We start from the raw sequence: 25,766 nt of genomic DNA, 5'->3' as shown, positions 1-25,766 counted from the left end.
TGGGGAATGGCAACACCTGAGAAGCAAGGCCTGCTATTTCAGTCATTTCCCTGTAACAGCATCAGTCCACGTTATTTTACCACCAGTATCTTACTTCATCCCAGAAATGGCCATTCCCTGTCATCATCATTTGAACTTGAACAATTCAGTGCAAATCAGCAGCAAAAATGCACAGCTATGAAATGCTGCTCTACACTCTATGGCCTCTATATTCCATGTTTGTAACACTGGACTGCAATGTTTACATGGCCTGAAGAACTATCAGAAACAGGATGTTATACTCTTAGAGCCTGGAGACTCTAAACCTGTTTGTCCATTCCAGTATGAATGGTTGGACACAGTTTCTAATTCAGTAGGAACTACAAACTGGCTCTACATGTTCAATGCTTTCTGCTGACTTTACAGTCTGTGTAAGGAGTGCAAACCCTGAGGATTAGGATTAGCCATTTCTGCCAATCCAACAAGTCAAATGAGATCTGTCATTCTTTCTATGAACCATCTGCCCATAAACCAGGATAGGAAGGATGGCAGATTCACAGCCAATGAGTGTATGGTTGGATCATTAATGCTAATTGTTAATTCTACAGTAAAGTGGGTGTTTCCCAATTATCATTCAGGAAGAACTATGCTCATTGCCTATCACAGGACAGGCAGGGTAACTTCTTTCAGGAACTGTACTACTGGACATTTACAGGGTGCTAGTATGACTTGTGGGCCTTTTTAATAATTTAGATAAAGGTCTTACTTCTCTGAAAAATTCTCAAGAACTCACTTTATTCAAATAAGCCACATTTTCTCTTTTCTGAAACACAGATTTTTAAATGAAAGGACAGTCCCAAACCAATATATTAATGTTCAATGTTGAAAGTTTTTAAAGTATAAGTATTTCAACATGCATGACAGACCATACCTGCTGTAGATATCTGCAATGTTTAAACTCCATCTTAAGAACTCATTTGGATTCATTTTTATAGAGCATTCAGTCTTTGGAAGCACATTTGTGAGATCCATATTATAAAGAATTTCCAGCACCTGCAGACACAATTCACAAGCAAAGAATTTACAGACAGTCTCAATAGGAATGTGCACATTTGAGATCAATAAAACACTGACTTAAGCTCCACTCCAAGAACACAAAGATTCTCTCTGGACAGTTCTAAGAAAGGAAAGAGGAAGTTCTTGCTTTTACACAAGAACATCTGTTACGAAATTATTGCACAGCTCCTGTTCAGTGTAAAAAAACCCCAACTACTCACCTACTATTTAAAAAGCATAAAGCATGTTTGAAACATATTTTTGAAAATGACAAATGTAATCTAAAAATTATAAACATAATTTACTGAAACCATACAAAATATCAATTAAAAAAGCACTCTTTTACCTTGCAAAAACACTGGGGATTTGTTTCCTTCAGAGCCATTGTGAGAAGAGTGTCTTCCAAATCAATGAGTAAACAAAATACACCTCCTCTTCCTTCTGAAATCTGCTTGGAATTGCTTTGTTTCAGCCACAGCAGTATTGCTTCCAATGCCAGCAGTCGCACTTCATGGAACTCACAGTGCAGGAGATGAGCTACTGACAGGGAGGGCTTGGCCATTTCCTTTGCAGCAGCTGAACCACAGCTCTGGATGCCAGGACCTGCAGTCACTGACAGCACTGATATTACAAGTTTGGTGATGCTCTGGAGATACTGTATCAGTCCTGGTACTGCAGATGAGTAGGGAACACCAGACACCAATTCTGAATCTGAAATTACTCCGTTCATCTCTTCCCAAAAGTCCAGCAACTGCATTCCTGGAATGACAGCAACACTTAGTAAAGTGAACAAATAGATGATGTTACCATCTGCTTCAGACCATGAAGTTGACAAATATCAGGTATGCAAAAGGTATTGTAAGGTAAATTCAGGCATGAAATGAAAATCAGAGTTCTCCTTCATTTTAAACAGATTCTAAATTTTAAAAAAGCTTTGTTAGATAGCACATGTATTCATATTTAAATCAAAAGAAACACAAACAAAATTTTCTGAGAACTATGATTGTTCAACATGCGAGTTGAAAGCTTCAAAAAACTTAAAAATGCTACAGTACCTAAAGAATGCAGATTGCGTGCATTCTTTACCAATTATATCTGTTTGGTAAGTATTTCTTTAAATCAAAACAATATTGCAAATTGTACAGGCCTAACATTTCTACCACTGCAGAAAGTGATCAACACAAATAAACTATTAAATATATGCGGGAAAAAATGTAGATAGTTAACTCTAAAATCAGAGACCAGACTGAACAAAGTGCTGTCTCTCAGACTACTCTACTGCAACTGAAATCAGGAGAAATTATGACAGAGGCCATTCTGATAACACTGAAAATCTCATGCCTTCATAGTTTTAGTGAGAAAAAATTGCTATTAAGAAGATGCCCCTTGAAGATAAATAGACTTGTTGTGTATGTATCAGTCTAAAGAATTTACTTTGTAAAAAACCCAGGATGCTTTTCCTATCCTTATTCATTCTGAACAGTTAATATAGTAAGAAAACAAAGGAACTGCACTGTAACCCCTCTTATGTATCAGCACAGGAACTGTGACATTTCAGCCATTTACATTGCTGCAACCTCGTCCACATGGCCCAGCACAGTCTGAGAACCTTCTTTAGTGCTTGGCCACCTCCTGGGGCCAACAAAGAGGCCACTGCCATCTGTGATAGCAGAGGGTTTCAGGCTTTAGCAGAGTTGGCAATGTACACACAATATGAAAGAAAAAAAGTCATCAGTGGTCCTATCTCACACCCACATAGACTGAAATACTCATGTGCCTTGAGTTCAACCTTCTTCTCCATCATCAGTAAGAATGAATCATTTTGTAATATTGAAACCATTTTGCCCAGTTCAGTGTCTGCATAGCTTGGTCTGCAAGAAAATGAACATGCTTTACCCCACAAAATTCAAATGCAAGTAGGGGAAAATCACAAAAGAACAGAGAGCAGTGCCACTAGTGCTAGGGGATATTGGAAGTTTAGGGGGTTTTTAAATGTAAAAATGCACTAAAGGTAAATACAAAGACTAAACAAACTTACATTTCTTCAATATCGGCAAGAAGCCAATTAATGGCCATGCAACTCTGCTATTTATAATTGAACATTGAGCACTGCTAAAAGCCTGTCCAAATAGTCCTACTAAATTCCTGAATTTGACATGAGGCTGCAGCACAAATATAGATTCATTTTGCTGCCTATGAAGACATTTCCCTAAGCCTTCTATTTACAGTTAAATATCCTGCCCTTTCATATTCAGATTCTTCCAAAGCCATCTTAATTTGTTTGACATTTACACAGAAAGTTGACACGGTGATACGCTGTCTAGCACATAAGACAGAACCATTTCTGAGTAATTCTGGACATGCTTCAAAGAAATCTAGCATTTGTAAAAAAAATTCAGACATATTGCCCAGCCATTAGCTCTGTCATTCACATTTTCACTAGTTTCTTTTCTGAAGGGACTTGATGCAGTCAAAGGAACTCCAGTATCAGTGCAAAGCTGTCTCACAGCATTATCCTCGACAGGACACAGCTGACTTCCGTCTCATAGCAATGCAAACTTGTATATTGTATTTGCTACATTTCTAAACCCCCTCCAAACACATTGCTTTTACACACTGGTATCACAGCATAAACTGGCATTAATGCCTGTGTCACACGACACGTATCCAACTGCCAGAATTCCTTAATTTCTGAACTGTCTGGTTGCCTTGGAGAGGGATTAGGCCTTCATCTCAGTCATTACATGGCCTGACTCCACAGACAGCAGTTTAACAACAGAAATAATCCCAGGCAACTGAAAGAAAAAGGTTCAAGGTCAAACACCTCAGGTCAAGAAGAGAAACAGCTTCAGTTTGGGAGCACTGCACCCTCTCGGGTTCCTACCTGCTCCCCTCCTCAGCTGCTTTTCAGCAACACACACATCAACCAGCTCAGCTCTTCAAACCAAGCATGTATTTGTAAGTCTACTGCAAGAGAAATGCTTTTATCTCCTGTCCACGTTGCTTTATATTGAGGTAAGCCACGTGCAAGCTGCAATGGGAAACCTGACAGGATGAAAGGGTCCAAGCTCCAGATCAGGGAAAGGCAGAGCAGTATTAAGTGCACACAGAGAGAGACAGAGAAGGAGCAAGAAGGAGAGAAAAAAATTAGGGGAAGAGAGGAAGGGGCATCTTTTTGTCGGTGTCGATGCTGGAGCTTTGCCAGATCCTGCAAGTCAACATAAGAGAGAGTGGTGACCCTCCCATGGATTCCAGGAGCTGGGCCATGCAACGACCTTCCAACTCAGCAAACTTTTGTTGGTATTTTGCAAGGCCAGCACAACTTCTCTTTATGTTTTCATGTTTGAAGGGGAAAACTACTCTCATATAAAAAAACATAGCAGAGCCACTCACTCCTAGAACTACCAGCTTGCAGAGACTGTGATACAAGAGCCTTTGGCAACAGATCCTCTTTTTCTGTACATATCGAATACTTCTGCTTCGGAAGCATTCTGGGTGACTTCTTTTTTTCCCATGCAATTGTGCAAGACTGTGGGCATTGTGGCTCGTCTATTTTACAGAAAATCTCTTTAAAACTGGATGTCTCAATGGCAAGGCCATCAGCAAAATAAGACTGTCTGAATATTTGCTTAGCCTCAGCACACCAGAAAGCAAATCCTTCTGCATTCATCTTGTGCTCCACGTGCTCTCCGCCACTCTTTTCCCCACAAATATGTTCAAAAGGAAAGAATGGCCCTGACTTATTACAATGCAGTGGAAATATTCCTGCTTTCAACTTCATCACTAAGAAATCTTTCCAGGCTTTCATGTAAATGTTTTCTCATCTGCTTAGCTTTAAGTAAACTTTCTCCTTTGGCTTACATCAAAATATCCAACTAAACCAGAAAACCACACTGGTTCTCAAAGTAAATGTCAGCCTCTGTTGTTAAGATACAGTAATGACATACTTTTATTTACAAACAAACATCACTGTACAGTTTGAATGACCAGCTGCTGTGAGAAGAGAGAACAAATTTTGGCTGACCAAAGAAGAGCCCTGGCAAAAAGCAGTCTCTCCAGGATGCTGACAGATGCAAAAGAGCCCCCAAGAAATAAGTGGATTAAATTTTATTTTTTCCCCCTTAAGGATTGCTTCATTTGTGGGACAGGAAGAATTTCAGCCTGCTTCTAGTACAGGAGACATCTTACACAACCACTTGATTCTCTCCAACACCCGACACAAACATCCTCAATCTCTCTCTGTCCCCCACACTGATCTACACATACATCATCTATGTCACGGCATCTAGGTTTGAGGGGCTGGTTTTTTAATCCTACTTGTGATCAACTGATGTTCTGCTATGTATATGAAATAAAATGGTCTTTCACCCTCTGAAAATAACGAGGAAAGGAAGAGGAGAAGAATGGAATTAGGAATGGATGAATCTCCAGTTATAAACCTCCTCAAAATTTAGTGGCTCCAAACCTCTGCCTTGCCTGTCTCTCCTCTGCTCCTCCCTGCAGTGGCAGGCAGGAGCTATTGAGTCTGTTCCCAGAGTAAGCAGATACACAGAGCAAGGACACAAAAATGTCCCTGCTCAGGGAGTAACAAACCATCAGCTGATGGACAGCTCAGCTGGTATTTCATCTCAGGGGCACTACAGTCTGTTCAAAAGTGAGAGAAGTAATCTGACTTCCTTCCATATTTAAATCTAAACTTGCTTCACCTTGCACAGTTGATACATTTCTGTAGGATTTGGTAATTTCACAGTAATTTTTTAGCTACTGCCAAGTAGCTGCCAAGTGGACAACTCTCCTGATCACCAGGTGTACTGTGTGAAAGGCTTCCTTTTCTACATGTGATTAGCATGGCTCTAAGTATTTGCATGCTTCTAGATAAATACTGAGATTAAATCCTGTATGCCGGCCCTTGAGCATCCAAACCATCTTCCATGTTCCTACCAGAGGCTCCAGAAAAAAGAACAAATCAGGGGAAAAGGGTGGGGAGTTACTACTAGCATCAGAAAACTTACTGACACTCTGCAAGGGCAGACAAAAACTGCAAGAGCAGCAATAAAACACTGCTGTCCCTGCAGTATATTGTTATGGGAAGGGGCTCTGAGCATCAAAAATTTGGATATTCATCATTATTCAACAAAACCTGCAAGAAAGCACAATTGTTTATGAATTGAGGTTTAAATCCACTCTCAAACTCCCATCCACAGACATCTGAAGAGATCATTTGAATAGGGAGTAGGCTGAGAGATAATAAGTGCCAAGAAGAGATTTTCCTAGACAAATACTGAAGAAAAGTATTTTCTTTCGTATTTTTCCTTTTTATTAAAAGTGGATTAAGCAAAGTCACTGCTAAATGGAAATAAAACCACAAAGAGAACAGAAAAGTCTGTTTCATTACACAGCCATACTAAGGTGACTGTTGATCATAAAAAGGGCATATTTTAAGCAGGATGTTTTCTTTTAAAGACATCTGCAACTTCTTCAACATCAGAGACTAGGCATCAGAACTCACAATACAATTCAAAACTACAAACATGACTGATTACCAGAATCCACAGATAATTTATTGTTGAGGACACAAGCATCCCATTGCATTTTGTACAGTGTAAGGGAAAGTTTCCAAAGGAGAAAAGAAGGGAAAAAGCACACATTATATCTGGAAACAGCTGGTTTTTCTTACAGGTATTTTTTCTTACAGCTTCTCTCTGGCCCAGCACTGAGTTTTCCAGTATTTTGCATTCATATAAAATCATAAAACCCCATGGAGACAGTGCAAGTCAGCCAGTGGAACATGTTGGAATCTGAAGAGAACTGATTTTAAAGGACAAGCAATCTCTGTCTTCACACGGGGACAGAATTTTAACTGCTAACATTAATAAACATGACCAATTCCACTTTCCCCTAGTGTCACTTATTTCATGGAACACTTTCCCATATTCCCTGCTCAACACAGCACTCAGCAGTATCATGCCTACCCTCTGCAACCTTCCTCTGATCACTGTCTGCCACCATTCTAAAATCACTTTAACTTTCCTCCTCCTCTACCTGTGTCTCAAGTTCTGCCTCCAGTGTTTCTTTGACAGCTGTTGGTGTTGCACATATCCATCTTCTTTCATCAAAAAAAATTTTTTTTCAGCCTCAGCCCATTTGTTTTCTTCTTCTATCTCACACTAACTTTTGGCCAGTCTTTGGACCACCTCAGCACCCCTCACTTATTCTGCCTCTGGCATTTTACTGTCCAGGCAACTCCCAGTCACTCCCTGTGTCTTGGACTTCCAACAATGCCACCCTCAACTTCATTCTCCTGTCTGCATTGAATTAGAACACTGAGTACCTAAAAACATTTCCTTTTTACTTGCCTAATTTAATGTTAGTAGGCACAGAGCATTCAGATGATCCTGTAAATATGTTTTAAATCTTTACCTTCCTAAGTCAGAATAAAATTATTTACCTAGTGCCACAGTCAATACACCAGCAAACTTTATATAGTTTCTGACAACATAAAAAACCCCCTGCCCTCAATTTGTTAAGAGTGAATTTAAGTTTAAGCTAATTAGACCAAATAACCAAAACACGTGTTAACAACCTGCCAATTTTTATTCAAATAATTCTTTAGCCATACTTCTTAAGGATCTAGGTTAAAAAAGTTAAAGTATGGCTAAGATAATCAACCTAGTTATCCCTGACAATTTTTTTCCATTCAAAAAACATCATTTTTAAAGTTAGCCTACAGGAAAAACTTGGCTACCTGTCATTTAGCTCCTTTCCAAAGTAAGAAAAGATAAAGTATGATATAGAAGAAAAGTGGCCATAGCCTTCAAATGCTATTTAAAAGTCCTAGAATTCCCATAATTTGGACAAACATTTAAAACATTCTTATGTAAAGACCAGTTTGTGCTTTCCTTGCAAATCATTGCAAAGCATCCAGAAGTTTCATAATCCACATGATTTCTATCAAAGAATTTTATAACTTCTAATTAAAAAGAACATATATAACCAAGAGAATGGTATTTGCACTGTATGTTATTTAAAACATTATTTTGTATTTGAGGACAAAACCTGCAGACACTTGAAATAGTAGCCCATATTTCTGATCACATACACACACACATGTGCAGTGCACAGTACTTTTTGCAACCATTTCTTTAGATAGGGAGCAGTATTTAAGAATCTTAACCAAGCTACATCTACAGAAGGTTTAAGTATTTGAAAGATAGGAAGAAAATGGAAGTATGTTTCTGCAAAACTGAAGGAAAAAAAATAAGCAAGCGTGGAATACTAGCTGCTCCATTTTGGTATCAAAACAGTCTCTTTATTAACAGGATTAATCATGTAAATACTAAGTAACTGTTCCATGTTTAACAACAATACTGGAGTTAGGTTAATTTCAAGAACTTCTATATATTCTTCCACCACAAATGTAGAAAGGAAAAATGCTTGGTTAGACTACAAGTGGTATCTTTTTCCTAAATCACAGATTCATCGTATTTGATGTCCTTTTTAAATGTTTTCTCTTTCCCACCAAACTTGAATTTTGAAGACATTACACTTGACAACAGGCCAAAACCAGCCAGCAGACTGACAGCATATATACAGGATAAAGCAACAACTTGGCAGGATTATCTTCAGCAAAATTTTCTTTCATCTTTTCCCTCTTCTGTTCTACATCCTGCTTCACTTATGTTGACAGGGCTCTATCAACAAGTGCCATTTTTTGGAACACATCCCTGGCCAAAATGCACTTCTATTAGTCAAGTATATAATAGAGAGTTGCATCCATTTTTCCCTTCATGAAATGACAAAATACTGCAAGAAAACTTTTCCAAGATGTGAGCAAGAAGGAAAATGTGACCACTCTGTCTTGTGACATTCTTCATCTGTTACAGAGAGACAGAGCATCCCAGATCCGAGCTTCCACTGCACTTCAACACTCCTGCATGACCAGCACTGCAGATCACAGTGATACTCTCATCTTGTTTTGCTTCTAACAGCAATTTCCAGAAGATCTGAAAGCAGGAATGTCTATGACAGGTCCTCTCAGAAGTTCACATATTCAGCAAAAGAATCTTATTTAGTGAAACAGTGTATCACACCGGAGTCCTGTATTTCCATCTCTTGCAAAGCCCATCTCTAAGTGCATAGGAAAGCATGTAACCTCAGATGCACACATGGATCTGGAGCTCTGCAGCTCGACAGACCTCTGCTTTTAACTCCTCCTGATCAAAGCTTGTGAATTTGGAAACAATCATATACACAGATAATGCTGGACATCTTCTAATCTGGACTCGGGGTTATTTTTCCCACCCCAATATGCCTACAAATGTTACTTTACTCCTCTGTAATATTTGAAGCAGGGTAGAAGTGCCAGAATATCCTCTGCAAGAGGATGGCATTGTTCTCCTATGAGAATGAAAAGGCCCCAGACATCTGTGATTTCTGATCTATAAAAACAGTTAATGTGGAGAAAATACATCAAAGAGGTAAGCAAGAACAAATTCCCCGGATGCTATTAATAATTATTAATAGTTGCAATAGATATCAGCTCATCAAATAGCTCTGTACCTGGTAAGAACTTTCTTTACTCTCAATAAAGGTAAAAATAGTATTTCTATATTTTAATTTTTTAAGGCTTGCTTCCAACCACAATGGATAACAGAATAAAAATAGTTTTAAGTTTATATAGTCTTAGCATTATGTATTGTCTCAGCATATCTGAAAGCCCTCAGGCACATCAGGAGCTGAGAAAAAAGTTCTAGATTTTGCCTATCACCTCAAGGAAAGAAAACTGTCTTTTCCCAGTGACACGAATCAGGCAACACTTGCATCCAGTCCAGCAAATAGGAATAACTGTGGGGTTTGGGTTGCTTTGTTTTGTTTAAGATAAATAATCATAATTTAACTAGCAGTAAATTTTTAGCTGGACAAGATGCTTTTGGTATCCATTACTCCCTGCCTTCCTTAGCTGACATTTTAAAGCTGATGTTTTTTGAATTTGTGAATTCCCTAAGCGCTATCCTGCACTTTAAGAGACAGATTTTATTAATTGAAAACAACAAATCACTTACAGAAAATAATCATAATGTAGCAAAGACCTAGGCAGAGCTGTACTCTGAAAACCTCTTTGTAACTGTAGCCTCTTTAGACAGGCATAATCAATTAGAAGTGGTCTGATTTTAACCAGTTGCAGGCTCATTACATTGCATTCCCATTTCTGTTGATGAAAATCAGTTTCAGCCTGTGGCCTGGAACTCATATACAGCACTTCCTGGGGCCTCTAAGATAAACACATCAAGAAACAGTTTTATTTGGATTTGTCCCTCACCCTTTATTCATTGAAACAACTTTACAAATCAAGATTAGAACAGAGAAAAATTGGCTCATAACCAGAGATATGCATGTATGAGTAAGATATTTAATCTCAGAAAAGTATAATGCTTCAATTAATAATCATATCTTAAAAACATTTAAATGGGAGACTCAAAACATTCAGTTTTAACTGGAGAGTTTAGTCTTTCTCTTACTGTGTCATGGGACACTCAGTTTTTATTTAATATAAACAAATTACTCCTTCCTTTCAGAAGGGCTTCTTGCCTGTGGTACATAAAAATTGTCCCAAATGTATCTTCAAGTTTTAAAACAGTATTTCCAGTCTAAGTTTTTCCTCTCTGTAGACAGTGCCTGAAATATGTAACTTTAAACCTATGTAGGAATGAAACTTTTAAGCAAAACAATACTAATTAACTACCTCCAAGCAGAGAGAATCTGCAAAAATAATTACTTTCCTTCTGCAGAAATTGTACCTTACAGCACCCAGGTTTGCTACAGTCCACATGAGCTTTGAAAAATGAATTAATTCACTACAGTTGGTAATCCAGCCACAGCATGGTGCAATCCCTCAAACTCAAAGGGCTATTCACAAGTCAGGAGCATTAAAAAAAAAAAAAAAAAAAAAAAAAAAAGGAGGGGAGTTTCCTGGTGTGGAGAGGTCCATAAAAGCCTTTGCACATGTGCATCAATTGTTTAAAACCAGAACAGACAAAAAAACCCCAAGGATAACTGAAATAGGGAAGTGACTGATAAAGGAAATAAAATGCCCACTAAGTAAGCAAAACGAGGAGTCTTCCCCTGGAGTACTAGCTGTTCCTTCCTAAAAGAAAATACAAAAATAGAGCTGAAGGGTGAGTGACAAGAATAATCAGAAGATAAAAAAACTTCAGATGAAGAGAACAGAGAAAAAACAGGATGATTCACACCACCAAGGAGCTGAACAGAGGCAGAGGATCACGATTAAAAAAGTGTAAAAATTAATTGTCCCAAAAGGATCTCTCCTTTAAAAAAGAGTATTCAAAGTAAAAAAGTTTTTGTTTATTTTGTAGTTATGATACACAGCTAGACTCTTTAATGTACTGCAAAAGATTATCACTAAGGTAAATGGCATATGAGGATTTAATAAGCTTTATTTTGTAATAATAACAAAAATAAGTAAATATATATTGTAATATAAGAATTACTGACGGTAGATATACCTTAGCCCCAGAAAAACCAGTAAAGAGCCAAGAAAAAAATTATCCCTACAGACGTGTTGTATTGAAACTGTTTTAGATAAGGTAGCGCATTCACCATATAAAGCATGTGGCCCTTGCCTAACCACTCTGTATGTCTGTCCTTCTGTAGTACAGAGTAGTTCTGCATCAACCTGTCTGAAGTTAATTGCAGACATGTTCATCACCAATTTGTTCTCCTAACAACTATCATCACTATTTGAACTGTACATTCACAAGAAATCACACCAACAGCAATTTTAGAATCATAATGGAACTACATCAACCAAAGGTCTAGGCAAAAAAAGCAAAAGGAATTGGTTTTTAAATTAACAGTGCCCACAACATGACTATCTGAAATAAAGAACGGCTCCAATGACTTAAATGAAGTGCTAAGAATTTTAATGAAATAACAATTCATTAATTGCCTTCATGGACTGACAAGGTAATTTATTACTCACTTGTTCATAAGAAATGAACAAAACAGGCCCACAAGGAAGCTACTAACAACTGACTAAAAGCTGCCTATACACTGGCACACGCCAAAGGGTGTTCCTTCCTCCATACCTTTGTTTTTCTTATTGTTCACAGTTTGTTTTGTACTGTTGCTAACTGTAATCTACAACATTAAAACCACTGATAGTTCTCACTGGTCCTTCAAAAAATTCCCATTGATAAAGAAACAAAATGAAAAAAGAAATTGAAAGAAGCTCTGAGAGCTGTCTTTTTAAAAACTTCTAAACCTTAAAAAACACTTTCTCTGAAACTATTTCAGGCATCTCACAAAGGAACATTTCCGTGGCTTTCTGAAAAGGTTAAAGTAGCAATAGTCCAGGATTTGGATTTTGGATCAAAAAACCATTTTGGAACATGAAGACATCTTTTTTGTTGCTAGCCATTCTAGGACTAGGAATACTGCAAGATCACCACTTCAAGCCTTGACATGGAGCCATCCCTCAGTTTTCCCTTCAACAAAACCTAGGACTAGCTCTCGAGAAGGGAGACTAAAGAGCTGCCTTCTACAAAGCACTAAAGGATTCCAGAAGTCAGTAGGTACCTTGAGCACAAGTAATATACTGTTGTTTATCCAGATTCAACAGAGCTCAGAAATAGATACATTAATGCATTAAATTCAACGTATAGAATAGTAAATTTGACTTACCTTGCTTTTGAAACTTCTCCAGGTGAGTACTCAACATCACAAGGACATCAAGATAGGCAGCTCTGGTCACCAAACAAGGATTTAGCCTAAAAAAAAAAAAAAATCAGGTTTTTGAAGCTTAAATCTTTATAAACTTACACTGAGAAACAGCAGTAAAACAAACTATTTGGTATGTCTATTTTAATTAATGAAGATAAACTACTGGTCAAATTAGACTGCATATATAAAATAATTAGGTCAAGCAATCTAAGCTTCACTTCCTGGTCCATTCTGAGTGACAGTCTCCCCTGCAGAATTGGCAACACCTTCCCCCTCCAGCCATTCCACTAAATGGCAGTTGCTACATTTCATTATTACTGGATGAACCAACTCCTTGTAGTATCTACTACATCTTTGTTTTGTTTACAGACAATGTGTGTAACTAAATGCATCAACAAAAAGAAGTCTTCCGTTCTTACTGTTACAACTCATAAAAGAGAAACTTCCCTTTCAAGGTACCTGCTACACCATTTTAATGACCATGGCTCTCTCACTGTTCTGATGAAGACCAGAGGTGTTCATGTTTTTAAAATTAGGTATTTTTTTTCCAAAAGAGAATATTTTGGATTTTGTGTACATAATGGAAAATTGGTAATAAGGTACTTTCTGCTCAACCTTTTCAATTTGCAAGTGAGAAATATCTATTTTCTCTCCAATTAGAACAATAAAATTAGGTTAACAACTTAATTTTTCCTCTGTATTACTATCACTGAAACACACTTAGCCATTAAATCTTTTTAAAAATGCAACTTTAAATGTGAACAAACAGGAAATCTAGTTCAAAATACAGCAATTATTCTGAAGAGCCCAATGGGACTTGTACTAAAACAAAAACTTTCAGAATCAAGCAGCACAAGCTTAAAGTATGACTAATTCTGTTCAGTATTTAATTTTCTTTTTTATCTGGCACTTTCTTTGTATGCTTATCTTGATGTTTGAAACTCTTTCAAAAATTGTTAATTAAAAATGTTCCAACAAACATTCTGAACTCTAACATCTTTAAAATCCAAGGAAAAAAAAAGCTTTTTCAAGTAAGATATGTGACCATGACATAAAAATGAAGGGTTGGAGGTTCTTACATAGTTTGGCCACTGTATTTGCCCATGAACCTATTAAAAAAGACAACTTTACCCAGAAACATTGTTCTCACCTTCAGTAATAAACTCTGCAAGAAGCCTAAAATACTGATGCTTTCTTTTATGGCCTACAATATCAGGCATCCACATAACACACAGCAGAATATGTGCCACCAGGATCTCTCTTTATTAGAGTTTTTTTCTTGTTTTTGCATAAAAAGAGACCTTTTGGACACTTTCTTACTAGTGAAGTAGTCTAGGTTCCTACCTCTCCAAACTTCTTCATGCCTGCCTCCTACCACTTGCCTTAAAGCACAAGAGCTAAAAGCTGCCTGCTGAGAAGATGCACATCAACAAGTACCAAAGCCTTAAAAAGCCAAAGCAATTTTAACACGGCCTATTTTTGAAGAGTCATATTAGGCAGACTCTACTTTATCCACCCTGGTTAAGCAAAGATCTTTCCTGTGTTTTGGGCATCCAGTTGCTGCCTAAGTTGCTCTTCTCAAATGTGTGAAAACACCACCAAGGAATACTTATAGAGTTGGGAGCCCCAATCCATGAGAAAACAGAGACTGATCACTCAAAGGCTCAGAAGAAAAACAAACCACAAGAGGTATCACAAATGGATGAAAGCAGCCACAAAAGTTTTCAGCCAGTATGAAGAACCTGATGGGTGTACTGCACTTCAGCTCCCCCCAAAAATGTAAGACTCGCTTATCATTCTGTGTCTTCAGCAGGAAGAAAATTTCCAGCGTAGAAACTGTACCCTGGGCAAAACATGGCTGATGCAACTTTTACTGAAGAAGAGGCAACAGCAACACTGGCATGTTTTTTACTCTAGTCCAGCTTTTAAGCACTTACCACTTCATTTTAAGTATGTGCATATGCACGTTTTGATTTTGAAAGGAGACTTTTCCAGCATAAAACATGCCAAACGTTTGTCCTTGGCTGGTTCCATTGCTCTGGTGATGCTAGTGAATTCTCATCCATATGTGCCAGATGGACACAACAGGAAATTCAGTTTTTCAAAACCAAGAAACTTCAGTGTTGTTCAGACTGTAGCAGAAAGCTCAGTCTTGAAGACAATCAAATTGCGATTTACGTAACAGATCTGACAGCCAAAAATCACAATGCTGAACATTTCAAATGATGCACTGCACAGTATTTAACATGACCTGTTCGTGCAGAACTTGAGCAACAGGAGTGGGAATAGTACAAGATGTTTCCTTTTTGGCACCAATACCAATAAAGCGGTGCTCTCATAAACAAGATTTGAGGAAATCTGTCTCCAAACAAGAAAGTCACAGCAGTAGCAAAAGGTGAGAGCTCCAGACATGTGGAACAGCATTCCTTTTTTGCTGTCCAAAACCCAAAAATTATTTCATTTCCCTTCCAACCTGGTTTCCAAAAATGGAAACAAATACAATATATGCTCACCCTAGATGATAAACTGTACATGAAACTGAATGGGGTAGAGCTAGAGATGTTTAGGACTCTCATATCTAAGGGCATACCCACTCAGAAACATAAAATAGCTATCAAAAACTATATTCATACTATTACACATCTATTCTAACAGCAGGTTAGTGATGCCAGGATACAGATCCATACCTGACTAAAGCAATGCTTTGTCTATGCCAGCCAGAAGTTTAGTGTAACAACAGCACGTCTGGAAGTCAAAGAGCTGGCACCAAAGACCGAATAGCCACCTGACATACTGTGTCCAGATGCCTTAAATCATAATTCAGAAGCTCAATTTGTTGCTTTGTGTTTGGATCTAGAGCTTATAGCCAGCCTGCTCCTGGAATGTTACTGCAGTTAGGAGCTTGTCCCACACTTTCTAGTACTCCTTCATAATGCTCTCACTTGGAGCTTGACTGTCTGTCCGGGTGGAAATAAAAATCAGGTCACAGGCAACTGCTGCATTAAGCTTCACTAACAGCTAATACTGCAGAATGTTTCAACACATCTGACTAAAGAGAGGGCAAAGGCTGTCTGCCCTGAGCAACATGTGAAACTCAAGCACTGTCATAGACTGGACTGGCCAGGCAGAGGGAAGGAAGACTCCTGCAACAGGCAGGAACAGACAGGATTACTTCTTTGGATTGCTACTTAGCAAGAACAAGATCCAGAAAAAACATAAATCTAACTTAATCAAGGAGAATGAAATGATGATTGGCAGGAGCAGCTGTGTCCCTACATGATCATCCTATGAGGACAGGCTAAGAGAACTGGGATTGTTCAGCCTCAAAAAGATTGCAGCCTTCCAGTACCTAAAGGGAGCCTGCAAGAGAGAAACTTTCCAAGAGCCTGTAGTGACAACAAGGGGGAATGGATTCCAGCTGAACAAGAGCAGGCTTAGATTATATATTAAGAAGAAATCCTTTGCTGTGAGTGTGGTAAAGCACTCTAATAGGTTGCCCAGAGCAGTTGTGCATGCCTCATCCCTGGAGGCATTCAAGGCCAGCTTGGATGGAGGTCTGAAGAACTTCTAGTGGAAGCTCACAGCAGAGGAGTTGGAACTAGGGGATCTTTCAGGTCCCTTTCAAATCAGGTGATTCTACGTCCACAGAATACACAAGGTCATTGAAAGAACACAAGTCAAAAAAGTTAAAGGGACTGAAGATTTTAAAGAGTTTACACTTCTTTTCTTATTTTGTAATGGCCTAAAGCTCTAGCCTAACAGTATCTTCACTATGATGCAAATAAGAGTCTTTTTTTTCTTACTATTTTAGGTAGCCCTGGCTGAACAGAAGAAAATCTGAAAACACAGGTGCCAGTTGGCATACTATTGACACTTCATAGCAGATTTCTGGATTAGATCCTGAAAATAAAAGTATTCCAAACCTACTCAACTTCTTGTCATTAATGCTGAACGAGGAATTTGGGATAGAATAGACAGACTTCTCTGCAATTGCATTTTCAGTTCTGGCATGTGAATATAAAATTGAAAAAGAGTTCAAGACACTTGCAGGAGGAATTCTTTTGTTAGCTGTTAAGAGTCCAGGACTTTTTTTCAAGGAAAAAGGTTAATGGAGCTAAAGAGTCCGTTAAAATTCACAGGCTCCTGTTCACAAGCCTTTGAAGAGGCCTAGGTCAAGCACTCATAGAATATTATATGACTAGAGTAACAAAGAGCTATTTGTTTTCAAGAAGGAACTGCCTGGTAGGTGAATGAGGAAGCATACCCCTCAGGAGATATTCCCTCTCTGGAGATGTAAATCAGACTGGGCAGGTACAGAAGCTCCATGTGCAACACTGGGGTTTGCTCCAGCTGGCTTTGGCTACCCACATTAGCAGTAGGGCTGCTTTGATTTCTGCTCTGCCTTTACCTCCACTAAGTACCACTGATTGCAGCTTAGGTCTATGCAACTGAAATCAATCCTAGACTCTCACAGCTTGGAGCTCTACAAATATTATCTTTAAAATGTTTGATTCACCTTTTATAGTTAAGTCATGCTGAATTTGAGGTAGTCATTGGTTTGCTTATTTTGGATGGCAGACCTAAAGCAAACCAAACCAGCATTTATTGAAGAAATCAGCAGTATGTGGTCACAGACCTCCTGTGTACTCGGCACCCACAACTTCATTGCTCCAACTGTATCAGGAACACATGGCTTAACTTTTAAAATTAAGTTTCTCCTGTATTACTGTTTAGTTTAAACAACATCAACATTAATGAATTACAAGCAAATTACCTTCTTTTCCAACAGAAACAACAAGGAGCAAATTATATGGAAAGCTCACACATTTGGCCCCAATTCTGTCAGAACACTAGGAAAAAGACAATTTCTTGCTTCTGTAACCACTCAGGTTTGCACATGCCCTTAAACAGAATTTCTACTTATTAAAGGGCACCACTTAAAACCATCCAGATTTCTGTATTTAAGGCAGAATGCCAACATCCCTTTATAGCAAGTACCAAAGAATTTTGATGCACAACTTTTGCAGATTCTCATTATCTTCCCAAACCCCCAGTTTTCAGTGACAGATGAATTAAAAGCTGACAGCTATTTTATCATGAATCATTCCTCTTTTTCCACCTCACTTCCACCACACTCAACAACAACTGCAACATTAATTTATTGCATTTGTTACATAAATAAGACAGATACAAGCTAGTGATTATTAAATCAAAGCAGTTCGTGTTAATGTTTATTGCATTAGCTTTTGGTTATTCTAAAAATTCAATGTTTTCCAAAGAGGTGGTTTATTTTGCTCATATTTCTCCTCCTTAGGAAACAGATGTTGGAAAACTATTAGCAGAACAAGCGCTATTTAATATACAGCAACTTACAGTATTTACTAAAAATTTAACAACATAAAAATCAAAATGTATTTCCTCCCACTCTCAATGAGCACCAAGAAATTTCAACTACAATGTGACATTTAATGTATCTCAAATAAAAATCCATAAATCTCTCTTGTGGATGGTTAATTGGATGGAGATTGAGTAACCTCAGCTCCAAACTTTAAAAACTGATGACAAGATTTTAATAATGAATCAAGCTGATAGAGAACTTTAGTCAAAATCATACAACTTACAAAGTCACCAACAAATCTTTGTATGTTGTCCAAAAACATCACAACACACTCTTAATCATCAGGGTAATGACACCAGAGCTGGCAAGATTACAACTGCAACCCCTTCAAAGGTCAATTCACAGTTACCTTGTGAAGAAGAAGAGATTCATCTTAATAACTTGCATGACTGTTTTAATTTCAATTTTCTAAGTGATCAATTAATTAAATGAACTGCCTACTCCCTTTATGGTCTTCAATGAAAAAGTCACTGTTACTGTAATCCTGTATGTTTCTGGGACCTTTGGAAAGACTGAAAAGGACTAAAGTTCCTGGAAGGAAGACCTGTTCTTATGATTGAACTTATCAATATAATTTTAGAAAAAGTCCCATATTAAAAGAAACACTGTAATTACTAAACACTGCCATATTCTTCTGTGTAAATAACATGTTATTGTCAAAGAAATTTATAACTTAGCTAGCAGAAAATAGATCACCTAGCTGGTGATGAATTTAAACCCCAAATTCTCCTACCTTCTAGCCACCAATTATTACGTTTTTGATTCCAACAGATGCATAGAATTTGTTTCCTGAACATCATATTCAAGTTAATGCACAGGATGCAATTGCACAAATCCTTGTATTTCTGAACTTCATGAACATTGCTGATAAGTCAAAATTTTACAAATATTTGAGGCTGGAATTTCATCTTTAGTTCTACATAAACACAGCAAAGAATTTTGATTAAATCAAACATGTCATAGCTGGTACTTGGGGATGGGGTCTTTGCACTTCCTATTGTGAGTTTCCCACTGTGTCTTTGTCTTCCATAATCTCAGCTTTTGTGGCTGGCACACTGGCAATCAAATTTTGGGTTTACAGTTTATCTTTCCCTCTCTATCAACTCCCAGCATACTCCTTGCTGATGAAGGCAAATCTCCAAAACTATTCCTACTTGTGGTGGCCAGATTCTTCTGATATGGAACCTGCCACTGTGTTAGCTTAAACATCTTCTAAACGCGCCAAAAATTGCATCATCTGTGATGTCTAGAGTCTTGATACAGTCAGCTTTACATAATCCTTGAGGGCTGTCCATGGGGAGCTCTCTCCTTGGAGGGCTGCTGATGAACCAGGCCAAGCTGGCTTTGTACTGACCACATTTTACCTGCAGCGTGATCTGGTAAAGGATCAGTTGTCATCTATGGAGGCGACAAAGCTTATGGAAATCACTCCTACACATACAGCGAGGGGCTGATTAAAAGATTAAATCTTCTCCTGTTGTTCTGGTTATTAGCTTTCAAATTCTGCAGTGTTCTAAAGACTGAGGTTTTTGGGGGTGTGTTTGTTTAGAGGGCAGCATTCATATTTTAATCTATTTTCTCTCAGAGCCCACATCTGTAGCACTGAATCAACATGCATGGCCTTCCTCTTGTCTTCTTAAGGAGACATTAATAATGGATTTAATTAAACTTTGTCCATAGCATTTTGAACCATGTAATACAAAACCAGCACATCAATGAACATCACAGCCAACAGACCTACATTTAATGGAAAGCATTTAAAAAAGTAATAATGAAGCCTGCACTACCAAGTAACCCTTGCTGAGTTCCTGGAAGCACAGGAACACCCGCATAGAAATAGAAATTCAAACATCAGTAAAAGTGCATCTGCTGGCCTACTTGGTGCTGTTGAGATCTTCTCCGAGTAATTACTATGGGCACAGTCTCCTCCCTTGCCCATTTCATAGGGACAGCTCATCCACCATTAGAACAAGCACCGTCTCCAAAGGGAGTTGCTAGTCTGATGACTTAAGTTTTTCTACCACCCTCAACTCCAGAGGGTTCTTATTAGTTTCCCTGGTAGACAAAGAATTTATTTCTTCAAAAAGAAGCTACACAAATTATTTTTTCACTGTGATACAACGAAGAACATCCTGAGTTTCAGCCATTAAGAAAAATTAATTTGTGGTCCAGCTGTCCTTGGTGGATGATATTGAAAGGCTATGTTTTGTTGGTGTTGTTTTTAGCATACCTGATTGATAAAATAATCCTGGCTGTTCTCTTTTTTGTTCTCTTAATGAGAACCTCATGTGATTCCTAAGCAACTTCCTAAAAACTTAAGAGGTCAAACTATTCCCATGTGCAAATTTAATGAATTTTACACAATTAACATCAGAAGGCTTACTTATGAAAAAAAAAAAAAAGCTATGAAAACTCTTATGTTTATTTACTGAAAAGCATTTTCAGATATAAGCAAGGATTTATGTCCAGAATCTGTAACAGTACATTGTTTCTGCCTACTCCAAATGTTGCACTGGGGGAGGGAACACCTTAAATAACCTTATCCAAAACTTAATACTCCTGGAATGTTCCTATTTAAGCTAGGAATATACCTATGAACCAGAGTCAAACACTATTTTATCTTCGGCAAAGTACATCTTAAACTTTAGCCTGAAGTCCAAACATCTCTTCTGATACCCAAAGTGGGTGTTCCAAAACAAGCAATCACCAACAGCCTAAATAAACGGTTTGTAGCTGTGTTAAGGATACTGTTATCAAAACTGGTGAAAGAGTGGACTTGGAGCAGCACAGAAACCTAAATTAGCCTGCTAAAAGCACGTAAGACTTAAATAAATGCCTCCAGGAATACATTTATGAACAATGACGTGCTATGACTGTTCTCAAAAACAAAGACAAACCAGGCTAAACATGGCCCATGGGTTAGAATGTGCAGATTAACAAATTACTGGTGAGTCAGCACCAAGCCTGACAGAGTTCAAGGAGTGTTTGGACAATGCCCTCAGGCACATGGTGTGACTCTCGGGGATGGCCTGTGCAGTGCTAGGAGTCGGATTTGATGATCCTTGTGAATCCCTTCCCAACTCAGCATATTCTGTGATTCTGTGAGCTGTTCACATTGGTACACTTCATTTTCAGCTGGAACATGACAACAAAAATTGCCCTTCACATTTTGTGTGTGCAAGGGTAAACACATGAATTATTGTTTCAGCTGACAGAAAGTTTTCCATATGAAACCTGGTAAATAAACTTCTGTGGATAAAGGATCAATCATTAAAACTATTTTCAACTTTCGAACTTTGCTGTACAACACATACAGACCACTAACAAAGAAAGGTCATTAAACGCACTTCTCAATGTGCGTATTTTAAAGATAGAAATGAAAAAGTCGAAAAGTTAGAAAATAGGAAGATGCCAAGTGCAAACATGGCCCTGGAAGGACAAGAACGTTCATCTTGATGTGGTGAAAGAAGAAGAGGCAAGAGTACTAAAAGAAGAGGACTTCTCTCTCTGTCAAGGACGATAACATTACACTCTCCCCACTTCTTGCTGTTTTCGAAGTACAAAAAGCCACTTCCAATTCCCAAATAAAGACCACACAGAGGCTGTTTGCAAAATTGCAGAGAGCCATGGGCATGTTGCACACCTGTCTAGGTATGCCTGCATGTGTCCCCATCTTGTCTGTAATAGTCTGCTCACTAGAAATTACCACTGTCTCTCCTAAGAAGCATTAAGAAAGGCATATTTAGGTTACAGTCTGAGCCATGAAGTTCTGAAACCACAAAGAGGCCATATTCTTGCCTTCTACACAGATCGCCTAAATGCACCTCACGTGAAGTTCCTCCTAGGAAGGACCCAAGACTATTCTCTACTGCCTATCTGCCTACTGTCACTCACACAGCACTGCCAAAAGCAGAGGGGGAAAAGGGATACAACAAGCATGGAGCGCCATGGCCATCAAAACTTGGCAAGTTACCATACTCTGTAGGGCTATAAAATACCAATGAGATTTTCCTTATTCAAAGCTGGATCATCAGAGAGTCAGCCAGGGGAAAACCAAGCAGCACATATCTCAGCAAACAGTGAACCTCGTTTTGAGCCCATGCCTAAAATAACTTCTGCATGTATTTGCTGTGCGAGCTTGAATCTTGTGCAAGACCTATCTGTATTTTGAACAGTGCCAACCATAAAGCAAGGAGCTGTAAGCGGCAGCACTGCAGAGCATGGTTTATCTGGGTTAGAAAAACACTGCAGGTGGCCCATTCCAGACGAACCAGTGACTCCTTGCAAAACGCAAAGCCAACTGGTTTTATACAAGGTTGTTCCCCACAAGTCAGTTTCAAGAAAGCCACCTTCTTAGAAGTAAACTCTCCCAGTGCAGACAAGCTCTCAGCTAAGAAACGGCACATGGCTAGAGGTTAGCAGAGTATGTTATTTGATTTCTGGCAGAACCTCAAAGCCTCTTCCCCCTCCTGTGGTCTCCAGTAAGTAGGAAGGCAGGAAAAAAAAATCCAACTCAAAGCGCTGAAAAGCTGCATCCTACAGCAAAACCATGCGATGACAGGATTTCTCAAATTTTCCAATACCAATACTTTGTCATGCCAAAAGCTCCAAATTAAACAAGAGAGATTTTTCTGGGACTTCTGTACAACATTACCAAATCCAAGGGCTGCTCTTCTAGCATTCTGTATTTATGATGCAGAAGGCATCTAGAGTTAGTCCTGTAACTCCCTGGTATGCAGTTGAGCTAAAAACTACCTTTTAAAAAGATTTATTCATATGACAGAGCTTTGAACTCTTTCTAAGAATTAGCTTGATAAACTGATCATATTCTAAAGCTTTCATCAGACTAATTTACTTCACTTCATCCTATCACCTAAGTTCTCCAACAAAGCAGATTTTATATATTTTTTTTTAATTTCTGTTCTTCTCAAACACCCTGCATCTCCCACATTTGCAAAAAATGCAGTAAACTAATACTGGTGTGGAGGTGAAGGAAAGCGGTAACATTACTAAACCACTTCAGACTAACAAACAGGTATCTTCCAAAACAAAGTAAAAAACACAAAGCATACTATAAATATACAATTAAACTGAAAAGATACAACCATCACCTTGAGAAGTGGAAGAAAGGCAGGTCTCATTCAAAATATCAAACATGAAAATGCTAATTCTAAACACAAGAAAAAGTTAATGTTTTGAAGATATAAAAAGAAAGCCAAGGAGAAAAAGCAACCATGCTCCATCAGGATGAGAAGTCTGCCATCACAACAGATAGACAATACCAGTTGAAATAGTGAATGCTTTATGAACTTTGATTTTGGGAATGTGACTATTATTTTATTCTCTCAACAAAAATCAGGTTGTATCATGGAGAAGAAAAAAAGAGATTAGTATATTACATGGAATGTACAATAGTGTCTTGAGCTATTTTACAGTAATAAATTCTGATGAAAGGAAATTATATTCTGAAAAGGCAAAGAATATCCTAACGCCAAAACCCAAACAAAAAAAAAAGCCCTTGTGCCGTTCAGGAAACCACTGAAGAATGACAATCTTTCCTCCAAATACACACACAAGAACTAAGCCTCATTTTTAAGACTACATATGCAATTCAAAGTTTTGTAATTCAAGAATCTCAGAGAAGCTTGTTCCACAGTAGAAAGGAAGTACATAGTTGAAAGAACACCAGCAAGAACTTTACAGAACTAGCACAGAAATGTGATTGAAAATTGATGTCTGGAAATAATTCCCCAGATTCACAAACCACTTTCCTGTTATTTTAATCATTTAAGATTAATAGTGAATGCCTCTTATAGCCTCTTTTCTGCCCTGCAGTATCAGTGACATGGTAAATTATCTCCTTATGAAAAAGGCAGAAAAACCAGATGAGGATCCATTAACTTCTCTTTGTGGTGCTCATTCTCTTTGCCTGAACAGAAACAAGGTAAGAAAGTCTGTACATGACTGAGGGTCCAGCCAGCCATCACCCTCTCTGACAGCAGCAGATGCATACCAAGAAGCCCAACAACAGGGCAGGAATGAAGTGCTGATTTCCTAACAGGCTCTCCCAGCATCTAGAAACCCACACAGACACCAAGTTTCCCAACTCAGCTGCCACATAACCTTCTAAAACTCCTTTAAAACAAGGAAAAGCAAGAACAAGACCCTCATACTCCAGAGTTCATCACGGAGCATATGTTCACCTTCACCCAGTCAACTACCAACAGTAAAGCTGCACACTGAATGTGGGACACTAAAACCACCAGAAAATGCCACTTCAGTATATTTCTTTGTTTTCTTGTTTGGTTGATTCTTGGAGGCTTTTCTCTTTTGTTTTTTTGTTTTGTGTTTTGTTGGTTTTTTTTGGTTGGTCGGTTGGTTTGTTGGGGGTTTATTTGTTGGGTTTTTTTTTTTTGTTTTTTTTTTTTTTGAATGACACCATACTGAATACATTTATTTCAAAGGGAAGGGAAGGGAAGGGGAAGGGGAAGGGATTAACTGCATTGTGGAGAACTATGACAAGGAGGCTGCAACAAACTCACAAAATAAAAATGTGTTGCTGACAGGGAGACAATATCACCACTTAATGCTGTGACCTTTTACAGGCAAGTGAAAGAGATAACACCTCTTTTCAGGAAAATAACTTCACTGTGCACAAGAATTTCTTAGAGACGGCCTGAAAAGTTTTAATTTCCAGAGATGATAATAAAATAATAATTTAAAAAATTCACTAAAAACCCAGTCAGTCATCAATCAGTGATTGGCATATTAAAAAGGGCAGTTCTGAAAAAATACTTTGGAAATAGAATTTATTTAAAATCTGCAATGAACAGAGCCCAACCTTTACATATTTGCTGCAAGAGAAAGAGGTCTGAATTACTTAGCATGTGTGTCTTTCTATTGAATTTGGTCTCTAGTGTTTGCGGTTTTACTCTTTATAACAGTATCAGTGAAAATAATGTATTTAAGCAAATTAACATTATCATTTATACACTTAAAAATGCTTATGCTGATTCAAGTGAAAAAGTCCACCAAATCCACCGTGATGTCTCCAGTTGGGGCAGAGAGCAGATGCACAGGAAATGCAATCATAATAACAGTGACACTTGCCAAAACCTCTGTCTCAACCCTCAAGGTTGCTGAAGGATTTCTTGAGCCAATTGTGATGTCTACATACTCAGTAACCTCACTCGGTTTTCCTTCCATGACTCTGTTAAATTGTTGTTTTAAAATTCAGACAGGTTTAAAACCAAGACTATTTTGTATCACAGAGTTCTATAGCCAAATTAAAATTACATTAAAAACTTCATTAGTTGGTTTCTTTTACATCTGCCACCTTGGACAGAATGCTAATTTCCTGTCCCTTTCTATGTGACTCATATTTCATATCCCTCAGTTGCCCTTTCTCCGTGATTAAAAAAATTAATCTTAGCCTATTTAATCAATCCCCAAGTAGAAACTGCTCTAGACTTGTCAGTCTTTATACTGCTTCTGATTCCTACTTTATCTTCTTTGGGGTTTACATAATATTTAAATATACAACACAAATTAATACACACACACACAAGTTTTCTGTGTTTTTCTTCATTCTTTT

The 25,766-nt window shown here is 38.0% G+C and overlaps 1 protein-coding gene across 1 annotated transcript in view; it reads right to left on the bottom strand.

Annotated features, from left to right (window-relative positions):
• The window catches only part of THADA (THADA armadillo repeat containing), a 148,837-nt gene that overhangs the window by 31,773 nt on the left and 91,298 nt on the right, over positions 1–25,766 (bottom strand). The window contains exons 30-32 of the mRNA XM_066316099.1: positions 12,736–12,821; positions 1,382–1,794; positions 911–1,032 (exon numbers count right to left, since the gene is read on the bottom strand). Of these exons, the coding sequence (XP_066172196.1) occupies positions 911–1,032; positions 1,382–1,794; positions 12,736–12,821 (621 nt within the window). The remainder of the gene's footprint in view (positions 1–910; positions 1,033–1,381; positions 1,795–12,735; positions 12,822–25,766) is intronic.

Source organism: Sylvia atricapilla, chromosome 3 (genome assembly GCF_009819655.1).
Source record: "Sylvia atricapilla isolate bSylAtr1 chromosome 3, bSylAtr1.pri, whole genome shotgun sequence".
NCBI lineage: Eukaryota > Metazoa > Chordata > Aves > Passeriformes > Sylviidae > Sylvia > Sylvia atricapilla.
Note: the sequence above shows the minus strand (reverse complement) of the source record. Positions and strands in the feature narration are given on the sequence as shown.